This window comes from Betta splendens, chromosome 5, assembly GCF_900634795.4.
Source record: "Betta splendens chromosome 5, fBetSpl5.4, whole genome shotgun sequence".
In the NCBI taxonomy this organism is placed as follows: Eukaryota; Metazoa; Chordata; class Actinopteri; order Anabantiformes; family Osphronemidae; genus Betta; species Betta splendens.
The window spans coordinates 17,886,302-17,906,604 of record NC_040885.2 but is presented as its reverse complement, the minus strand read 5'-3'; the positions used below and the strand labels follow the sequence as shown (position 1 = coordinate 17,906,604).

The 20,303-nt window shown below is 42.6% G+C and overlaps 3 protein-coding genes across 8 annotated transcripts in view; 2 read left to right on the top strand and 1 right to left on the bottom strand.

Annotated features, from left to right (window-relative positions):
* The first annotated feature begins 127 nt into the window (after positions 1-127).
* rbbp5 (retinoblastoma binding protein 5) lies at positions 128-6,693 on the top strand. Of its 2 annotated transcripts, none has more exons than XM_029150381.2 (14): positions 128-284; positions 962-987; positions 1,133-1,305; positions 1,589-1,729; positions 1,869-2,031; positions 2,258-2,367; positions 2,638-2,757; positions 2,891-3,044; positions 3,146-3,217; positions 3,370-3,487; positions 3,687-3,756; positions 3,959-4,194; positions 4,329-4,406; positions 6,302-6,693. In XM_029150381.2, the coding sequence occupies exons 1-14, from the start codon at positions 266-268 to the stop codon at positions 6,352-6,354; spliced, it is 1,533 nt and encodes a 510-aa protein (XP_029006214.1). In that variant the 5' UTR covers positions 128-265; the 3' UTR covers positions 6,355-6,693. The 2 variants fall into 2 exon arrangements, with proteins under 2 accessions (XP_029006214.1, XP_029006213.1); XM_029150380.3 differs by having other exon boundaries at positions 129-284; positions 4,329-4,553.
* A 415-nt stretch (positions 6,694-7,108) lies between these two features.
* ippk (inositol 1,3,4,5,6-pentakisphosphate 2-kinase) lies at positions 7,109-18,957 on the top strand. Its single transcript, XM_029150400.3, has 14 exons — positions 7,109-7,356; positions 9,361-9,420; positions 10,863-10,958; positions 12,056-12,122; positions 12,218-12,336; positions 12,610-12,699; positions 13,028-13,086; positions 13,919-13,991; positions 15,016-15,168; positions 15,237-15,345; positions 15,789-15,924; positions 16,012-16,114; positions 16,285-16,373; positions 16,648-18,957. Exons 1-14 carry the CDS (start codon positions 7,276-7,278, stop codon positions 16,889-16,891), a joined length of 1,479 nt encoding a protein of 492 aa, XP_029006233.1. The 5' UTR covers positions 7,109-7,275; the 3' UTR covers positions 16,892-18,957.
* Positions 18,958-19,046: 89 nt separating this feature from the next.
* The window catches only part of cenpp (centromere protein P), a 49,760-nt gene continuing 48,503 nt past the window's right edge, over positions 19,047-20,303 (bottom strand). For all 5 annotated transcript variants that reach the window (XM_029150465.3, XM_029150469.3, XM_029150467.3 and 2 more), the window contains 3 exons: positions 19,600-19,679; positions 19,336-19,427; positions 19,047-19,188 (listed from right to left, as the gene is read on the bottom strand). In XM_029150465.3, the coding sequence (XP_029006298.1) occupies positions 19,058-19,188; positions 19,336-19,427; positions 19,600-19,679 (303 nt within the window). In that variant the 3' untranslated portion in view covers positions 19,047-19,057. The remainder of the gene's footprint in view (positions 19,189-19,335; positions 19,428-19,599; positions 19,680-20,303) is intronic.

The window sequence follows — 20,303 nt, the reverse complement described above, 5'->3', positions numbered from 1 at the left end:
ACTTAAAATACTAAAAAAGATATTTATTTAATATAACCAACTTAAAAAACAATATGATAAAAATATATAGCCCTGCGAGTGACTTTACCGAAGCCACTAACTCGCTGTCGTTTGTATTTTGTTCAGGCGGTTTCTAGGGCTCATTGTTTAGGGTCCTCACAGAAGCTCGGCGCCAGTCTCTCACGAAGAAAATACCGTCGATATATAATCAAATACTGTTTGAAATCATTTTGTTAATAAGCTTAGGATCTTCGAACGTGGAACAATGAATTTAGAGCTGCTCGGTAACTAAAGCATGTTTCTTGTTTTGTGTATGGTTTACTGTACGCACATAGCTAATGCTAACTCCACTACTTGTTATGGTTAGCATATTATGGTAGCCTAGCATGCTAACAACAAACCATACGACTTAAACTGCAATCAAAATAATTACTAGATTGAATAAGTTACTTTAAGTAATAACATTGGGTCTAAATGCGTGTACTAACGTCATAAGTTATTGTCCCGGAATAAATGGTATTTGGGGTTAAATACTTGTTTTAATGGAAGTAGGCAAAGGGGCAACTTGCTAACGTTAGCTCCGAAGCTACATCTGTAGGGTTAAATTTGAATTAAAGTTGTGTTTACAGGATATTTTCTTTAGTTTCTGTGTGTTTTTAAAGACTATCAAACATATCAACGGCCAATTTAACGTCTTAAGGATACATGCTAAATAAAATTAAGTCGGTCCACGGGGATGAAGTAAAGATGGATAGAAGGCAATGAACTCACGGCATACAGTGTAAACGTAAAATATATAAATGTCTTTAAAAATGACCTACATTTGCAAAAATGCGATGTACCGAAATCCAAAACTAAATACAAAAACTCTAACATATTTAATTTACGCTTTCTTGTTTATAATTCTAGTCTTAAATTATTCTGTATCACAAAGTATGTGTTTTTTTTAACCCTCTTCTAGAATCTTTCGGGCAGAACTATCCAGAGGTAAGCCACTAATGTACACACAAACTCCTTATTACAATAAATGTCTATTTTAAAAAATCTGCACGAATAGTTTATGAAGCGTGTGTGAACTGACTGATGATGCAAAGTGGCCTAATTAGTTTCTTGTGTTTGTGGCTGTCTTTAGGAGGCAGATGGCACTCTGGACTGTATCAGCATGGCTCTTACCTGCACCTTTAATCGTTGGGGAACCCTGCTGGCTGTTGGCTGCAATGATGGCCGCATCGTCATTTGGGACTTCCTAACACGTGGCATTGCCAAAATCATCAGTGCACATATCCACCCTGTCTGCTCTTTATGGTAAAATATGTCATACTGTGTCTGTGGGCTTCACAGCTTGGTTTCCAGACATAATTGTGCTTGTTTAAGGAGGAAGAAGGGAATCCCTTCTTCCTCCTTAAACCAAAGTATAGGGATGAGTTAACAAGACACTCTCTAAGCCTGCTTCACTGTGATGTTATTAAATTATTAAAATGTTGTGAAAGGTTACAGTTTAAATGGGTTAATGATATATTGTGCTGTGTTGAAAATTTAACTGGAAGTTACATGCAACAAAAAAAGCCTTATATTTGTGTGGGTGCAGTTGGAGTCGAGATGGCCACAAGCTTGTGAGTGCTTCCACAGACAACATTGTCTCACAGTGGGATGTCCTGACTGGAGATTGTGACCAGAGGTTCCGCTTCCCTTCACCTATATTGAAATTACAGTGTCACCCAAGAGATATGTAAGTTACCTAAACCTTTTCAGTTGCTAATATGTTTTGATATTTCAGATTCCATTTCTGATTCTGATATTTTATACCGGCAAATTATTACTAGGGACAAGGTGCTGTTGTGTCCAATAAAATTATGTTTTTATATTAGGGACAAGGTCCTGGTGTGTCCAATGAAGTCAGCCCCAGTCCTGCTCACGCTGTCAGACTCTAAACATGTTGTCCTTCCTGTGGATGATGACTCAGACCTGAATGTGGTGGCAGCCTTTGACAGAAGGGGCGAGTACATCTATACGGGCAACGCCAAAGGAAAGGTCTGTCTCTCTATTGCTCAAACTTTGCTTACAGTGCACTCCTCATTTATATGTATTTTAGGCAGCATAAATAGCATAATTGTTCTTCGCATTTCTCATTTTCAAATTTGCAGAGAAAACACTAAAATGCTACAATCCACCAAAAAAAACACACACACTTATTGTTGCCATATCCAGTGTTTTTGTTGTTTTCAGTCACTGTCACGTTTCCCATCTGTTGTTGCAGATCCTAGTGCTAAACACAAATACCCAGGAGTTGGTGGCTTCTTTCAGAGTGACCACTGGCACCAGCAACACCACTGCTATCAAATCCATCGAATTTGCACGGAAGGGCAGGTAGGAAGCAATACATACAGTAGGAGGCCTGTTTTGCCTGGACAGATAAAACAATCTTTACACACTCCACAGCATTTACATGTGGATGCAGTCAAATTTGGGTTGTTTTTCATGTGTGAAAGCATTAAATAGAAGGCAAGTTGCCAAATCCTTCAGGAATTGTACACATACCCACAGCCTTGAAAAGAAGTGAGTTCTTTGTGTGTGTGTTTTTCCTGTCTCTCTTACGTTCCCACTTTTTCCTTTCAACCTGTTCTGTTTTCTGGGTAGCTGCTTCCTCATAAACACTGCAGACCGGATCATCAGAGTGTATGACGGCAGGGAGATACTGACGTGTGGCCGTGATGGTGAGCCTGAACCCATGCAAAAACTACAGGATCTTGTCAACAGGTAAGCAAGTGCTGGATGTTCTTTCACTACATTAGAAGAACAGTTGTTAGATTAGATTAAGTTAAATTATGTTTATTAACATTACAATCTATTTTTAATGCATTTTTAAACACCTGTGTTATTGTGTTTTCAGGACTCCATGGAAGCGCTGCTGTTTCTCCGGTGATGGAGAGTACATTGTGGCTGGTTCAGCCAGGCAGCACGCACTTTACATCTGGGAAAAGAGCATTGGCAACCTGGTGAAGATTCTACATGGTACCAGAGGAGAGCTACTGCTTGATGTTGCTGTAAGAATGTTAAAATGAAGTTATGGAGCACAACATAGAAACAAAAAATGTATGAAAGTAATCATTAAAATATTGACTTCACGTTTTCAACCCCTGTCTAGTGGCATCCTGTCCGCCCCATCATTGCCTCTATCTCAAGTGGAGTGGTGTCCATCTGGGCTCAGAACCAAGTGGCAAGTAGACTGTTATACTAATAAAATGTTGGATGTACATAGACTGTTACACATCAGAATCAGCGTTAATCACCAAGTTTGCTCAGGACAACCAAGGAATTAGTTGCTGTCACGTGTACCTGTACTTTACGTGAGTTTTTGAATTTCCACAGGAAAACTGGAGTGCTTTTGCTCCAGATTTTAAAGAACTGGATGAGAATGTGGAGTATGAGGAGCGAGAATCTGAATTTGACATTGAGGATGAAGACAAGAGTGAACCAGAGCAGACAGGTAGATAAGACACACTCACATACGATTAAACAGGATTGCTCTGGCTTGCAGCCTGTGATGATTTTATTCTAATCTCTTACAAAAGTTGTGCGGACATTTCAAGACATTTTTGTCACTGTGACTTAATTTTATAAAAGTATAATAATAATTTTACAAGTTTAGCAATACTTAACTCATTCTCTCTATGCTGTCTATGTAGGTGCAGATGCTGCAGAGGATGAAGAGGTGGATGTTACCACTGTTGACCCCATAGTTGCTTTTTGCAGCAGGTGAGAAAGAACTGTTCAACTAAGTTTATCAGTCAAAACAAACAGTTCTGCAAGTAGTTTAAATAGTCAACATCAACATACTAAAGATCTTTTAATCACATTTTAGCAAATAACACTTCTTTCTATAATAATAATAATTAATGTAGGTTGACTTGAAATTTATTCAGCTGCTGAGAGTGATGTCTCTATTTGTGTGTTGTAGTGATGAGGAGCTGGAGGACTGTAAAGCACTGCTGTACCTGCCTATTGCGCCAGAGGTTGAAGATCCTGAGGAAAACCCCTTTGGTCCCCCACCGGATGCCTCAGTCCAAGGTGCTGCCCCAGAGGATGCGTTGGCTGGTGGTGACAAGAAGCAGCGGCAGACCTCATCTGAGGGTGGCCCAGCTAAAAAGAAAGCCCGCACCACCACCATCGAACTACAGGGGGTGCCCAGTGATGGTGAGATAGTATTTTAGAACAGGGTCATACGTCTTCTGTGTATTATGTGTATTTTTATACTATATATATGAGAAGTGAGTAACAATGTGTGTTTTACGAAAACCTGTGATCATGTGTTTCTAATCTTTTTTCAGAGGTGCACCCCCTGCTGGGTGTGAAGGGAGATGGCAAGTCAAAGAAGAAGACAGCAGGTCGGCCAAAAGGCTCCAAAGGTAAAGACAAAGATTTCCCCTTCAGGCCCAAGCCCTACAGGGGTGAACGGCTCTCCTTCCCAGTGGAGGCCCTGGGCAACTCTGGCTCAGGAGGAGGAGGAGCAGCAGGAGGGATGAAGGGCAGGGCAGAGGGGGTCCTGGCCCCAGGTAAGCATGCCACAGCCCCTGCTGCTGAATCTGGGAGCTCTGCTAGTCCTGCTGCCCTGCTAGTCTGACTGACACCTCACCAGCCCAGCCTGCCTCCAAAGCACCTACCTTTCTGCTTCCACCCCAACACCAACCACTACCCAGTGTCCCACCACAAAGCTGTAAAGCCACAGCCTCACAGTCACAGTACAGAGCAAAAATTGAATGATGAAAATGAAAAATAGACAGTGCAAGAGTTTTAAAACACTTGTTTATATTTGAGGTTTTGTAGTTGTACCTGAGAGAACATGTCAATATGTAGTGTGATAACATGATACATTTTTAAATCACAATTAAAGGGGAGGAGAAAATAAAATATATGATAAAGGAAATTACGACATGATTACCAACATGTCTTTTTATATTTATAAGACTAGGTCGTTTATAGACGTTTCCTAACTACTACCTCATCCACCTCACAGTCTACAACTCCCCTTACCTCTAACCCTGGTGTAACAGTTTTGGAGGACATTTGCCACTCTAAGGCATTTTAAAATGCAATAATGTGACTTAAATCATGAAATAAAATGAAAACAAGTTTAGAAAAAATAGATCAGCTGTAGGGACATAGCTGGGCTCTGTATGAAATAAATGTCCCTGACTGCAACAGGGGAAACAAAAGCATAGTTGAGAAACACTACAGTGATTTTTGGTAATCATTTTACACATTTTGCATACTTTAAGTACAAGAAAAACAAAACAAGAACAATTGTTATTTTATTTTTTATGAAAATATTATCTTAAAGTTTGATATCAGAAAGCCCTAAAAGGTTAGAAATGTTGTCCGCACAGCGTGAGGAGCTGAACTGACAGTGGAACCTGTCGTACCTACGTACCGTTTTATTTCTCCCAGACTGTGGCTTTTCAGCTCTTTAACCTCTGCTAACCTCAGCCAAACCGACTGCTTATCTGTCAAATGATCCTAATTTTGGGCTGTGGTTGGCAGATGTGTGTTGATGTGGGATGACGGTGGGACGGTGCAGCTTGTTTCCCTGCAGGCTAGCCTTCATGTATTCCGTGCTTGGCCTTTGACCCTCCTGCTCCCACTCCCACCTCGCTCCTTGGGCTTGCCATATCGCACATGTTTGTCTGCAGCGGTGCTGCTCCGGTCCTGTGTTTTCTGTTTTCAGAGAGATGTGTGGTGACTGAGTGGTGTATGTAAAAATGTGAAAATGAGTCAGCCTTTGGACATTAGAATAAAACAATGTGTCATTTAGTAAAGTTCATATTTGTTCATTTTAAACTGGGCCAGGCATTTTTGCTTTCATGATGCCTCATTGATCCCTAGTTATTTAACCTCAATTTGTGTCTTAAGAAGGTAACGAATGATGATATGTAACATAAATCAGTGGGCTACATGAATATATTCAACAGTGTAAAACTGTCAAAATTTAAGCTGAAAATAAGGTTTCAGTATAGTTACATTGCTTCAATAAAGTGCTTATTTGAACTGTCTACCGTCAAAGACACTCAGAAGCCCTGGTCTGTATACCGACTAATTTATATACTGCCTAGTATAAAAGAAATGACAATACGTTGCTATGAGTTGATTTCCCCCTGTAATTAAACTGTATGTGTATTTATGGGTTAATGCAAAGCAGGTAGGATGTGTTAAGCTGTGTTACCAGTTGTTTCAGATGAGTAGATCTTTGTGTGAAGTGTTTTCGGCAGCGTCCTGATATGAATCTGTTTTTGTTGTTGTTTTGCAGGGACTCTGTTAACACAGTCATACAAACAACACGACATTGGAGGGATGGACTGATCGCTTTAGTGTAGAGAAGCAAAGACACAACAATCCTGATGTCATGTACAGACTGTTTGTGGCAGAACTGCCTGTTTGGTGTGCAGACTGTTTCCTACACAGTGTCACTGGAAACTGATCGGGCCGTTTGAGGAACGGGAGCCGACGAGCTGAGCTGAAGATGCGGCCAGTTCATCACACCTTCTGTCCCTGTAGGATTCACCATGTAAAAAAAACATGTCCTGGTAGTGTGTATGTGTGTTTGTGTGTGTGTGTGTGTGTGTGTGTGTTTGCGTGTGTGTGCGCATTGTCTATTTCATTGTTTTTATACATATTAAAACATCTCGATTTACAAATAAATTGCTCTTTGATTTAATTTTTAAACTTGAACTTACTTTGGGATATTGACATTTAGTGGATGCTAGATCCAGGTTGTTAAAGAAAAACAAAAAAATGAAGTTAGTCAAGAAATGATTTTAAGCTGTTTTAGTGAAGTGGAAGTAGTGAATATGTGATGTTAGTAGTAAGTTGTCCTTTCTGCCAATGTAGGTGTTTGTGCTGTCGTTTTAGTATAGGATCATTAATAACATTTTCATTAATACACATGTTGAGGTAGAAGTAAAACTATTGATTATTTACCAAAAGATAATTTTGATATTACTTGTTAGTAACAAAGCAGTAACGCGCAGTTACTTATCAGAAGCACTTGGGGCACCTTTATTTACAATATAGGACTTTTAATTTGAAGTGTCGTCCAGGAAATAGTATTTTGGTAGGTGGCTGACTTCCGGGGCCGGTCAGTATCAGAGTCAGTCGGTCTTGAACCACGTCTGAATTACTGCTAGAAGCAGCCAGTAATTCCAGGCGGAGCACTTGCATGTGGCTGTGTCGTGTCTGACTCCGTGGTTGTTATCAGGAGCTCAGTCTGTCGTCGCTGGTGTGATGGAAGTGGACAAAATGGACGAAAACGACTGGAAGTACCACGGAGAAGGAAACAAGAGTCTGGTGGTCTCACACGTCCAGGTGAGCGCGCTATGCTAGCACGAAGCTAACGCGAGTTGGGGGAGTAAGAGAGGCTTTAGGGCACGCGCCGGTTTTACAACCTCAAACATTTCAGCTCGTTCCTGTTGCATATTGTCACCGTGTAGTAAAAACGTGGGGCGTGAGACTGAAGCGGACGGGGAGATGTCAACTGCCTGGATGTTATGGACGTTTCCGTTAGCCAGTGTTTGCTAGCTAATCCGGTTTGCTCAAATTAGCAAACTAAATGTAAAGATTGTTACTTAGAAGCATCGCCGATAAACACGTGATAAGAAACTACACACACATTCACGTCCACGTAGTGTCACGGACTGACGGAAATAGTCACAAACGTTAAAGGCTGATGGAACGGGCAGAAGTTAGCGGCTCCCAGATTCTTCATCTCGGGTCTGGCTGCAGAAACATGGTTTACGGGCCGCTGGGTTACAGGACCAGGCTTTTGGTGGGCTATAGGCCCAATTGTCTGAGTGACGAGGTAATTGTTTTGGTGCTGAATCCGCGTTTACAGACTTCAGGAGGTGCGTTCACCGATCTCTGTCATTGGCGTGGAAAAGTGCCCTTCACGGGACTGGGGTGATCACGTTGTCGTTGAGCAATGGTTAAATCAGCAGGTTATGACATCACAGTCAACATAGTCTGACTTTCTAACCATGTTGTTTATTTACATTGTAATAAGCACATGTTGGTTTCGCAGTGGGGTAATGTCATTTATATTAAATATAGCTACAGGAACTAGACTGGGTAAGTCCGTGAACTTAGCTTCCCATAGGTGTGTATTGAGGAGTCTGTGTGTGTCCTTTAACTTCTCCTTTCTCCTGCAAAAGTAAAATGTCTCACTCCTTTAAGCTGCTTCTGCTTCAGATGTCACCTGTTTGTCTGTAATACTGAGGCTTTAACACCTTCATATGGATCTTTTTACTTCGTTATTTAAGCATGTAGCTCTGATGTGGTAAGAAATGTCCATCATGATGCTATTGAAATGAAGTATTAACGGCTTCTCGTCAGTAATTAAGGCAAAGAAAAAATATTTATAACATTTAAGACACTTAATTACTTAGATTAACCATGAAAATAGTTTGTTTTCGGTTAACTCATTACCTGATAGACCAAGAATTAAATAGTCATGATTATTCATTTCCAACGTCAAGAAGCATAATAAAGGGATCAGTATCACTGGACCTAATAACTGTAATAATAATAATATGCTTGAGTTTTTACATAGTGATATTTCTTTTTTCACAGGTAGTTTTCTTATAGAGTAAAGTAGTAGCCAGGTTTATGATCCGTATTTTAAACAGAAGCTTGTGCAGTGGCAGAATAAAAAAGCTGATATACATATTATCTCTACATGTAAAGTTAAATCCTCTTATTCAAAGGAATTCGAAGTCTGACTTTACTTAAAGCCTTTAATAACTTTTAAGGAGCAGATTCCAGCTGCATCAGTGGACATGGTATGTTTATATAGTTTCAAAAAGTAAGTTGATGCACCAATCACTACCACAATACTTGTAAAAGCCCTGTTTCCTCTGTATCCTGACTCCTCTGAGCAGCCTGGTTTCCTGTGAGCACGTACATCCCACATGTTATAGCGCTGTGAAAATCATTTTCTGAACACACTGTATATGAAGGTCCTTTTCCTTAATGTGCCCAGTACTGACAGAATTACACTTACTACTGCTGTTCCTTGGGAAATGTCCCTCTGCCCAGTGACTGCTGGGATGGGCTCCAGCACCACTGTGACCCTTTAAAAAAAAAGGCAGTTAGAGAGAATTGGTTGATGATTGTTGTGCACAGTGACAGTTAAAATCTATTATTCACAAAATGACTGTGTTTTTCACCTGACTGGTCTCAGGTTTCAAGAAGGATTTTTCTGTTCCTGTTAGTCTGTGCAGAAACCATAAAGTACTTTTCAGTTCCTGAACTTGGACTGGCAGCCACGTAGATTCACGTATCTGAAACAAGCTTTTTGTCTCTTGTTATTTGCAGTTATCCAGAGTTTTACGTCTGCTCAAGTACCCAGCGGAAGACTCAGAAAACCCTCCACAGGTAAATATGACCCCTGTCTGCAACATCTGGCATCTGAACATGATATAAAGTATGAGAAGGTTCACATTTTGTAGTGAAAATATGCTTGTAAATCACATCTTCCTTTTTCAAAGTCGAGAAACATTCTACTGGAAGGATGAGCTAAAGATAGACGCACGCTAACACATTCTAGTCCCAAAGTGGTCGTTCGTAATTATATTTGAACCTAGTTTGTTTCCCACTGCTTTTTGCACTAATGGAGGAGTTTCTGGCAGGTCAAGAATTTGTTGTACATGAATAAGGATTTATCCGAGTCACAACTTCAGCCACATTCATTTAAATACTTAATTTGCTTTTTTAACCTTACTTAAAAACAGACATACACTTAAAGCTGAGTGAACACCAGAGAACTGAAGCTAGAAATATGACTCTGACCTCCGGTTATCTAATCCCAAATTAGCATGAGCAACCAGCAGCAGTCGAGAGATAACCACACGGTAAACTACAAAAAAATCATAAATCATAAAAATCATAACACAATGCCAAACCAAATGAACGTCACGGCTGCTCAGGGCGTTTCCATGGAAAACGTAGAGCTTAGGCTCTGGTTAAACCGGTTTTCCTCATGAAAACATCTATTAATCACTAAGAAAACTGACTGCTCAGACTTTTTCTAAAAACCTCACCTCGACACTTTCTCAACAAGCAAACAGCTAATTACTGTGCAATACGTTACTAAAATAAATATTTATGAGGCAAAAATACAGTTTGAGTAGGAAAATCATTCAGGATAAGAAACATGCCTGTTGTTCAGACTTTTAAAAACCACGCACAGGTACTTTGTGTATTTGGTGCCACACGCTGTTACTGTGGTCCTGCAGACCTTCCTGTGTTCTTTCCATCTCTACCTGCTTCAGGTGAGGTTCTGAACGACGGGTCAGTCTGTAGAGAAACACAAGCTTTAACAAGTCTGGCTGGAGCACCTACACGCGGCCCATACAGTTACTGTGTTCAACTGCTCTTTAGCATCATGTTTTTAAATGTTACACATGAAATGCACGTTTTCAGAGTCCCTGAAAATGTTATTGTTAATTGTACTTTTGTTGTCATTTAAAGTCTCCAGTTTTTTTTATGTATCAATGAAAACCGCCTTCATACCAGAGTCTGATTTTACGTGCGCGTCCAGGCATTCATTTACATTTACATGGAGTCCATCATGTATAATATGTGCCCCAGTTCCTCTCTAACACCCAAGAGTGATCATTAAAGTGGTAACAATAATAATTATAATTATTATTTTGGTAACGGTTGCAGTCCTGAGGGAGAAACTAAATGTCAGCGCCTCCCCTCGGTTAGACCGGACGGCTTGCATTACCTTCAGTTACTGTAAGTCTTGTTTCGGGAACTGAAACCCCCCCAGGTATAAGTGTGAGTGTGTGTCTTTTTGTGTGTTGATTCTCCAGACAGCAGAACAAGCCTTCAGGCAGATTCAGAACATTGTCGACTTCAGCTCTAATGTGATGAGCAGGTTCCTGGGACAGAAGTTCATCCACAGTGGGGTAAAAAAAACATCATTCACTTTGTGCTTTTTGTATATTTGTTTCTTAGTTAAGTGTTATTTTACTTTGTTGGCTTTGTTTTATGTTTTAGCTCTGTCCAGAACCTCCAGGTGTTAAATATGGTGCTACTTGTCTGTGATCGATGATAACATGTCAACGGTCCGTATTGAGTTAGTCACAGTGTGTCCTCATCTTTGATAATAGCTAATGGAGCTTTCAGCATTAACCTGTGAATCCCCCAAACTTGGTCAAAATCAGGGGATTTCCTTTTAGAAATGAATGTATGAGCTGCTTTCTATGCGCACCTGCCAACCAGCAGCTTCTCAATGGGTTTGGTTGGGAAATTTATGTAAAGCTTAAATATCTACTGAGAAGTTCAGTGGAACCCTTATCGAACTGAAGAGAGTCGATTAGATTGGAGGATGCTGATTGCTCTGTCTGTGGTGGCTGCAGCTACTTAGTGTCTGTTTCCCAAAAGGTTGTTTTCTGTTTGTGGAGTAGGAAAAATAAAGTCAGATTCCTGTGACTCGGGAGAAATCATGCTCCGATCACGAGGACTTTTGCCTTTTGCTTCTACAGTTTTTAGGACTGTTTGTTGAGTTCAGTGGATGGAGGGTTTTGAAAGAATCAATGTTGAAGTTAAAGTATCTGTTTCAAGGCAATTGGACAAATGAGGATCTGTAAACACGAATAAGAAAGATCACCCGTTCACATTGTCCCGGCAGAGCTGGAAGCTTTTTGCAGAAATTCCCCAAAACAATGGGCAGCAGTGTTTGGACGCCCGGAGGGTTTTAGCACAGCAACACTCTCCTGGTCAGATGGGGCCTAATTTCAGATGAAGCTTGAATGTGGATTTTACAGATGAAATTATACGTGGCCACAACACAAAAGCTCCCAGTCAGGCTCCCAGCATGAGGTCTGGTGTGTGCAGATGTGTAACTCACATAATCTGAATTACTATTGGTGTCTAATAATTAACCCATTACAAGCAGAACAGTTCTAAAGGAGTTCCCATAATAAAGTGGCCGTACGCGCAGACAGTAACAGACTGTAGATACACAAACTGGGCTAAAGTGCCTGCTCTTACTTCTCTACAGGAAGTGGTCAAGCTGCCGCTCGAGTTTGTACGACAGCTGTCAATCAAAGTACAACATCAAAGACCAGGTAACAGATGTTCAAATGAGCAGTTCTGCAGCAACAGAGCCTCATTAACGCGCTTCCAGCTCTTAATTTGCTACCGCTGCATCTGTGTTTGTCAGCGTGGCGCTGCGATAAGGTGATGGACATCTACAGCGGCTGTGCTCTGTGCCTGCCCAACCTGACCTCTCCAGCGCTCCCTCAGCCAACGCACACCGCCCCACTCTGCATCGAGATCAAGGTACGCGCTCCGTGAGTGCTAACGGACTCCATGGGGTACTGGCACCGCCTTAGGAGGGAAATGCGACCTCTGTTTGCTTTAAGTTGACTGCAATAAAATCAGATTTTACTTCCAGCTCGGTTAATATATTTACTTGTACTTCTGTAAACTATTTTCTGTCATGAGAACTATATAAATCTTTGTGAATGCGGCCACTGTCACACAGAACAGAGCTAAAACAAAACACGGCGAGTACGTGTTAATCAGCTGACTTGATGTATCTCGTGGTTTCAGCCTAAATGTGGCTTTCTGCCGTCCTCCAAACACGTCAGCAAGGACATCAAGACCAAAGTGTGCCGCTTCTGCATGCACCAACACTACAAGGTAACCGACCACAAGACCCAAATACAGTAGAGACTGTAGATCAGTTACATGTTCAAACAGAGCAAGCACAGACAAGAATGTACAGCATAAAGCAGAAGTGGAGCACCTTTACAGTGTGGGCACACGGATTAGAGCGGCTACAGATACAAATGACTGCAGCTACAGGTCGGTCCCAGTTTGACCCTGCCTGTTGGTGCTGGGCGGGTCTGAACCGAACCTGATCCTGTCTTTACTGAACTCTGTTTTGCTGACCACCTCCTGCTGATGTTGCTGCTCTGGCAGGTGGAGAATTTAAAGAATGGTTTGGTTAAACTTGTTTGTGTCTCAGGTTGCCAGTGGGAAATGGAAGAGACGCAGCTTGTACTGTCCTCTGGACTTGTTCTCAGGGTAAGGCACATTTTAAAACCGACAGACAGGACTTTTTATCTGCCTAAACCTTTATCTGTATCTGGTGTGTTTTCACTGATCAACTAGTTCAACTACTCTGTAAATGTAGGCAAATTTAGTACGATGCTGCACAAACATGCAGACGGATGTTTACCACAGTGTTACATCACCTTCCTTTATATTTGCAGTAGAATGAGTGAGAATACACTGAGAATACTAATTGTTGCAGTTCTGTTCAGGCTGGATAAAAGCTTTGGATACACACCGACTTGGCTCAACACATGGCAGCATGTCTGTTTAAAATTCCAATACATGCCTCTGCATCAGCGCTCTCTCACTCCACCAGCACAGAGGTCGGATGGTGTGATTTGTGTTGTTGAAATCGGCCGAAAACAAGTATTTCTGACTAAACGACATTCTGCTGACTTCAAGCCTGTTTGTACTCTGACTTGAGTTTGGACCTGGACACTCCCAAGCGGGGCTGTTTCTCATGCAGTAACTTGTGTCACGCTCAGTTTAGCGGCGCTCTCCACCCACGTCCTATTATGCTCTGATTCACAATATATGATGTAGATGGTCACAGCCCTAAAATCTGGGCAGTTTGTGTTGGGAAAAGTCCCTCATAAAGTGGAGACGCTTTGTGCTTATATTTACAAGATGGAAAAAGTTGGTCAGTAAAAACAAAATCTGAGTGTTTTTGTAATCCTACGCATCTGATGAAGCTAGTCTGGAGAAGTGTTTACTGTAGAGAGACAGACAAGACCACACATTACATTACCACTGAGAATAAAGCAGCTTTGCTCCAACCGGTGGTTCCTCTCGTGTCTTTCAGGAACAGACAGAGAATGCACTTCGCCATCAGACACTTAATAGAAGAACCTCAGAACAACTTCAAAATCTTCAAGGTGAGGCTCAACCTGTCACAGTAATCTTAATGTTTTTAATATCATCCTTTGTACAACAGCACATTCAAGTGATGACAAGTAAAATCTAGAGAATCTGTCCTGTGTGAACTCTACTGAGGCTTTGCTGCTCTAACCTTCTGAATTGAGTAAAAATCATAAAAGATTTTGTAGAAACCTTTGTTTTATGATCGGAAACACGACTTTTAAACTAAAATAGCTGCAATGCTGGAAATGAGCAAACGGACCCAGACTGCTGAGGTTTGATGTGGAACCGTTTCCACTATAGGAACTTCTCCTAAGAGCCAGATCCAGCCGTGAGAGAACTGCTAAATATTACCGTCTGGTATTTGTCATCAAAGTGGGTGTGGGACAGTGGAAACAGAGGCAGAACCTGAGACCAGTGCTGTTAATGGGTCAGTAGATCCCTGCAGTGGAAACCGCTTATGTAAATGTTTCCACGCCAGCAGCTCACTGACCTTTAACCTGAACGTGAAGGGCAAAGGTGTGCTCAGAACGCTGTGCTCTAATCTTTGGTTGGTCGTCGTTGCGACTGGGGCGGAGGCACGCAGCGGTTTTATGAATCAGCTGGTGAACGTTACTCAGGTATCTCCTCACACCTAAACTGGTAGGCGTGCGTTTACGCAAGCAAACTAATAACAGAACGATGCTCAGGTCTGACCAATCGCAGGCCAGCGGAAACGAGACCAGTGTTGAAACTTGGGCTGTCTCTATATGGGCCTTTTTCCACCGCGACAATTTATTGACTTCACACAAGCGCTTACTGGGTAAAGGTGACAATCTGTTCACATGAGGGTGAGGAGGAGCCGCTGACAAAGACGGCCTCTCCACCTGTGTGTCTGAAGCCTGGGGCAGTAATGGGTCTCAGAGGGCAGTGACAACAAAGGAACCAGGTGCAGTTAGAGCTCAGATGACCTTTTAACACTGAACTGGAACTGTGGCATTTTCCCCTATGTTAGAAATGAACAGCACAAAGGCTGATGATGGCTGTGTTGGTGCTTTTTAGGGGGGTCAGTGTGTTTACAGCAGTAAAGAGGGCAGCGATGACTCCGTGGACCTGAACTCTCTGCTGCACCATCTTAGACCCTATCTACTGCATGGAAACAACCGGATCAACGGCCACGTGAGCAACAAAGCCGTGCTGCACGACTTCATCCAGGTACAGCCTCGCTCCGCTCACACACTGAACGCGCGTTCCCAGGTCCGGCTGAACGTCTCTGTCTGTAGGTGTTGGTGAACGCCCTGATGGGCGGCGGAGGCGTGGGGGCGGACAGACGCGGAGAAGGACGGAGCTTCTGTGAAGCCAGCGCCTTTAACAGGGAGAGAATCCGCCACGGTCAGAACCAAACGCTCGCATCCACCAATGGAGTCTGCTTCTTTAAACTGTGAACCAAGGCTAAACATTTGCGCCTCTTGTTCATTTACTTACTACCACTCAAAACCTTAAAAGGGGTTTTGCTCATCACCTGGAACCACAGACTGGAAGCCTGAACGCACATTTACATAGACTGACACATGCAAAACGCCTCTTCATCCACCGATTCCTGTGCCAAGCCACAACTCTCACTAGAGTACCACACACAGTACAGTAGGAGTGGACCAGATGTTCCTTCCTCTTCTACAAAGGTTGCTGTTGTGCTGCTGCCTCCTTCAGAAGTATCTCATTTGAATGGAACATTTGTATTTTCAGCACAGTGCTGTAAATGAAAGCGACTGTTCTTGTTTTGGCCGCGGACCAGAATCCTGCTCCCTCTGAACACCTGTCTCTGCTCTCTGCAGGCTCCCAGGGTTTACCCAGTGAAGGGGTTTTGTTCAGAATCCTCCAAACACAGATGTTGGACACACTAGACATAGAAGGACTCTACCCTCTGTACCGCAGAGTGGAACAATACCTGCATGACTTCCCCAAGGAGAGGTACATGTGACGGAGCACTGGAGGAAAGCTGTGGCTGGATCTGATAAATGAGGTTAATGTGCACCACCTCTTATTCCTGCCTCTCAGGTCCCGTCTTCAGATCGATGGGCCGTACAACGAGGCCTTTCTGGAGAAGCTGCAGAAATGTCCAAGTGAGGACGATGGTTCTGTGGACTACGCTGCTGCCAAGGTGAGACCAACAGACCAACACTGGTGAAACCATCAGCACGGAAACTGAGCTGAAAAACCCTAATCCTGTAGAGTCTGTGTTTGACTGAGTCACTGTTCAGCTGCGCTTTAGACCAAGTCTGTTCTGCCCTAATTAATAACTTGCACTATGTAACGATGCTTTGACTTCAGGTCCATCAGTACCGCGTTGCCATGACGGCCAAGGACTGCTCCATTATGGTTGCACTGGTGCCCAGGAGTGAAGGGGAGGATGATGAAGGGTAAGAGTTTAGTGACAGCAGCAGCTGAGCCGTACTGATGTGTTTAACAAGGTCTCATTTTACCCTGATGTTGTACCTTGACGTGAAAAGCATATTCACAGCTGCTAAAACTTGACAAACAATTTATTTGCACTTGCTGAATTTTCTGTTGATCCGTTAATTACATGTCAGTAACAGGTAGTGAGAGCAGCATGTACTGGGTTCAAAGTCGGTAGCTCTGCTGATTGGGTTCTTCCGGTCCAGTAACCTCCTCCTGTTTCCTCCGTCCTCCCAGTCAGAGGTGGCTGAGGGACTTGATTTCCTCCAGAACTCCTGCCTTCTCCTACTCCGTGTCCATCTTGGATCTGGACCCAAAGCCGTTTGAGAGCATCCCGTCCCAGCTGCGTCTGGACCAGAAGATTGTCTCCTGCTACCTGAGGACTGGTGGAGCCCTGCCAAAGAGCTCTCTGCCACCACTCCAGGATATCTTCACAGCTGCTGAGAGAGAGGACTGCACTTTGCTCTTCCACCCAATGTGAATGTCCAATCAGAGCTGGGCGCACCTGAAATTGACGTTGCTGTTGCCTCAAACTGAAAGTCGAGATGCCAAGCTGACATAGGTCTATGATCACCTCAGACCAGGAGGTCACTAAACTATCAGTTTGTTACTGACTCTAGAGCTTGTGGGAGGTTGTGGGGCTCTGTATCATGCTACAGTCCGGTGGTGAATTTGCATTATCACAGCTTTTGGATTTAAATGATAGGTTCACAAACCATAACCAGCTGATCAGAGGCACAACCATTCTGTTCATTCTTACTGGTTGTCTTGGCCATTAAGAGATTGCTTAAAAATCATTTTTAATGAAGTGTTGTTTCTGTGCAAAAATGTCTGCCACTGTTTAAAACAAGGCAGTGGTCCAGAGTTAGCTTCCTTTCTCAGCTTTCATTGTGTTGGATACATAAAACATGGCAGGTAACCTAACCATTACTCAATGGGAAAGCCGACAGCTATCGCACGCCCAAGTGTTAAAAGCAAGCAAACCTTGTTTCAGTGTTTATATGGAAAGTTGACTATTAGTTTAGGTGATTGGTGAACCTTATCTTAAGTCTTGTAACCAGACTGATGCGTTTGTTGTGGCAACAGGTCTGATCCTAAAGCTAAAGCTGCATACAGGAAACAAGAGTTAGGGTCGTCGTGCTGAGGTGCGATGGTTGTGATTTTCTGCATGTGTGCAGGTGCTCTTCTCACGTGTTTGTCCATGTTTTTTTGAGACGTTGTTTTGGTGACATGACTGACTGAGTGGAAGCAGAACAGAGACTATTTTGGCTTCTGTGTTGGAGAAATCGAGTCAATTTTAATTTGGATTTAGCGTTGAAAATTAAGTCTTGTCTCGGTTTGCGTTGTGTTGCTGCTCTGCTGTTTTTTGTGTCTTAAGTGGCTTCTTGTGTGTTTAAGGTGTGTTGTCCATGTGCCTAAATGTTCTGAGAGGATAAGGTGGGCTGTGTGGAAACATTGTTACAGGCTGCATTCACTGCTGAGGGGAGTCTTAACAGATTTAGGCCTGATTAGACTGAAATCAGATCAGCTTTGCAGGCAGCCATGAATTCTCAGTACCTCAAACTCCTGATGAAATCAATTGAAGCTCAACATGTTCAGGAGCATCAGGAGGTTTGAGGATGGTGACATCACCTGGAGTGCAGACCCAAGTCTTCACAGGTGTGCACAAACTCTCCTGATGAGCTCACCATCTGCTCACAGAAAATCCAGACAAACTGGCAACACTTGACTTCAGTTGCTCTGTAAACAGTCCATCTTCCAACCTCCATCAGCCCGACAGCAAATCACACTACACTAAAACCTCAGAGGCCCCTTCACACTCCTGACTAGTGGTCATTAGTTAACTACACCAGAGATTGATTTCAGTCTGAAGACTGAAGGTGCCCAGAACCAAACAGACTGCTTCCGTTGCTGGCTTCCTCTCTGAGTTGGAGGCGGTTGGAGAGTGGACTGTAAGGAACTGAAACCATCACTGATTGTTCACACTGTTTAAATGAAGAATCAACAGGCAGCAGGGTGGAGCATCGTCATGAATCACACAGTCGAGGTCTGGACACATCTACAAGAAGTCAATACACAAAATCTGATTAAAAAAGTAAACATGTTCCGTTTCCCAGGTAGAAACACATTGTTTAGCTCTTCATGTAAACTCCCTGCAGATGCTGCAACCGCTCATTCAGATTGTTTTTATGCGTTCATTGACACAGACTGATTACATCAATAATGACAATAGTTTAAACATTGTCTAGATCAGGTCCTCACCCACATTGGATCTGATTAGTCAGATGCCTCTGCCTCTGCCTCCACCTGCTGCCTGAGGATCAGCCTGCAGGAGCATCACAGCACTGTGATACTACAGATTTATAATAACCGAGTGTGTAAATAGGTGACAGAAGGAAACTATTTGAAATACAAAGGCGACATTACTGTCTGGCATTTTGTATTTAAATTATTTATTTTTGTAGGTTCTGATCTTGAGCTCTGCTGTTACAGCCGCCACAGTTGTGCTCTATTGAATAAAGATTTCTAAGAGACTACAGCCCCAAACTCCAGCTGTGTGTTCACTGTGTTAAAGTTTCAAAACATCCAAAACATTTACACAAGAAGTAAGTTTCTGTACAAACAGGCCCTTTGCATTCGATGTGAGCTAAGCGTCCTGTGAGAGGCTGACTGCTCTGATGACAGACTCCATGGCAGCTTCAGGTCCCAGGATCCTCAGCAGACTATGGAAGGCCTCAGCAGCGCACCCTACAGCCTCTGAGGGAAACAGCTGCAGCGCTGCGGTGGGCGAAGTAGCTTTTAATAAGTCAAAGTAGTAATACACTGTATACAAGTATTAGAATAAAACATTTAAGCACAAAAGATCAGATCATTATCATAAATTAATAACGTTGTTCTCTGTAGTGCTCAGGGAGATGAACTCACCTCTCTCGGGGATCTTTGTCAGCAGGTCGATGTTTGGGGTGACTTGACCCTCTCTAGAAACCTCCACTGACCAGTGAATGAACACAATGCAGCTATAAACAAACAGTGGGAGGGCATGTAAATGCATTTATACTGTACAGCCCACATTCATGGATTTATACAGCTTTATGTCCAGCTGGAGCATTAGGAAGTTCAGGTAGTTAACCTGATCTTATGCATCTAAATCAGATGTTTTATATATAATCTTTTCAGAGGGTTATTTACCCAGGAAGCTTTGGATGGTTTACGGTCATGACCTCTGACCTGCAGCCTCCAGGCAGAGAGACGACAGATGGATACTTCTTCTACAACAGACGAAAAGAGGGAAAGTCTGACATGGATCAAATGTCCTATTGGAAAGAATCATTCTTTCATGAGGATGATTACGGTTTAAAAAAAACGGACACGATTAAAGTAAAATAATGTGAACATTTTAATCTTCAATTCGAACCAAGTGTAAGCAGTGTAACGCAAAAAGAACCCTATGTCAGATGTGGCCGAATCACCAGTTGTTATGACGCAGTGCCTCGTGTTGGCCTGCAGGGGGCGCCATCACCTGTTTAATAACATCTGTGCTCATTCAAATAAAATACGCAAGGTTGAACACGGAGAGCATTGAATAAGCACATTTTAAACACTAATATCAGCTCATTCAGAAACATTTTGAGAGTGGGATCAGTGGGATCTTAAAGTAAAATGCCTTTAAGAAATTGCCACAACCTGAGGGAACAGATCCAGCTGTGCTCAGACACGATGACTTCAATGACGACGTTGATTGTGAGGAGAAACTTGATCATATCATTCTTTGCATTATCTGACAGGATATTAACCCTCGCTCAGCCACAGGCAGGTATTCCATTGATTTACCAGCTGAGATGCATCTACCGCAGCTCTGTGTGTGTGTGTGTATGTTTGTACTTGTGTCATTT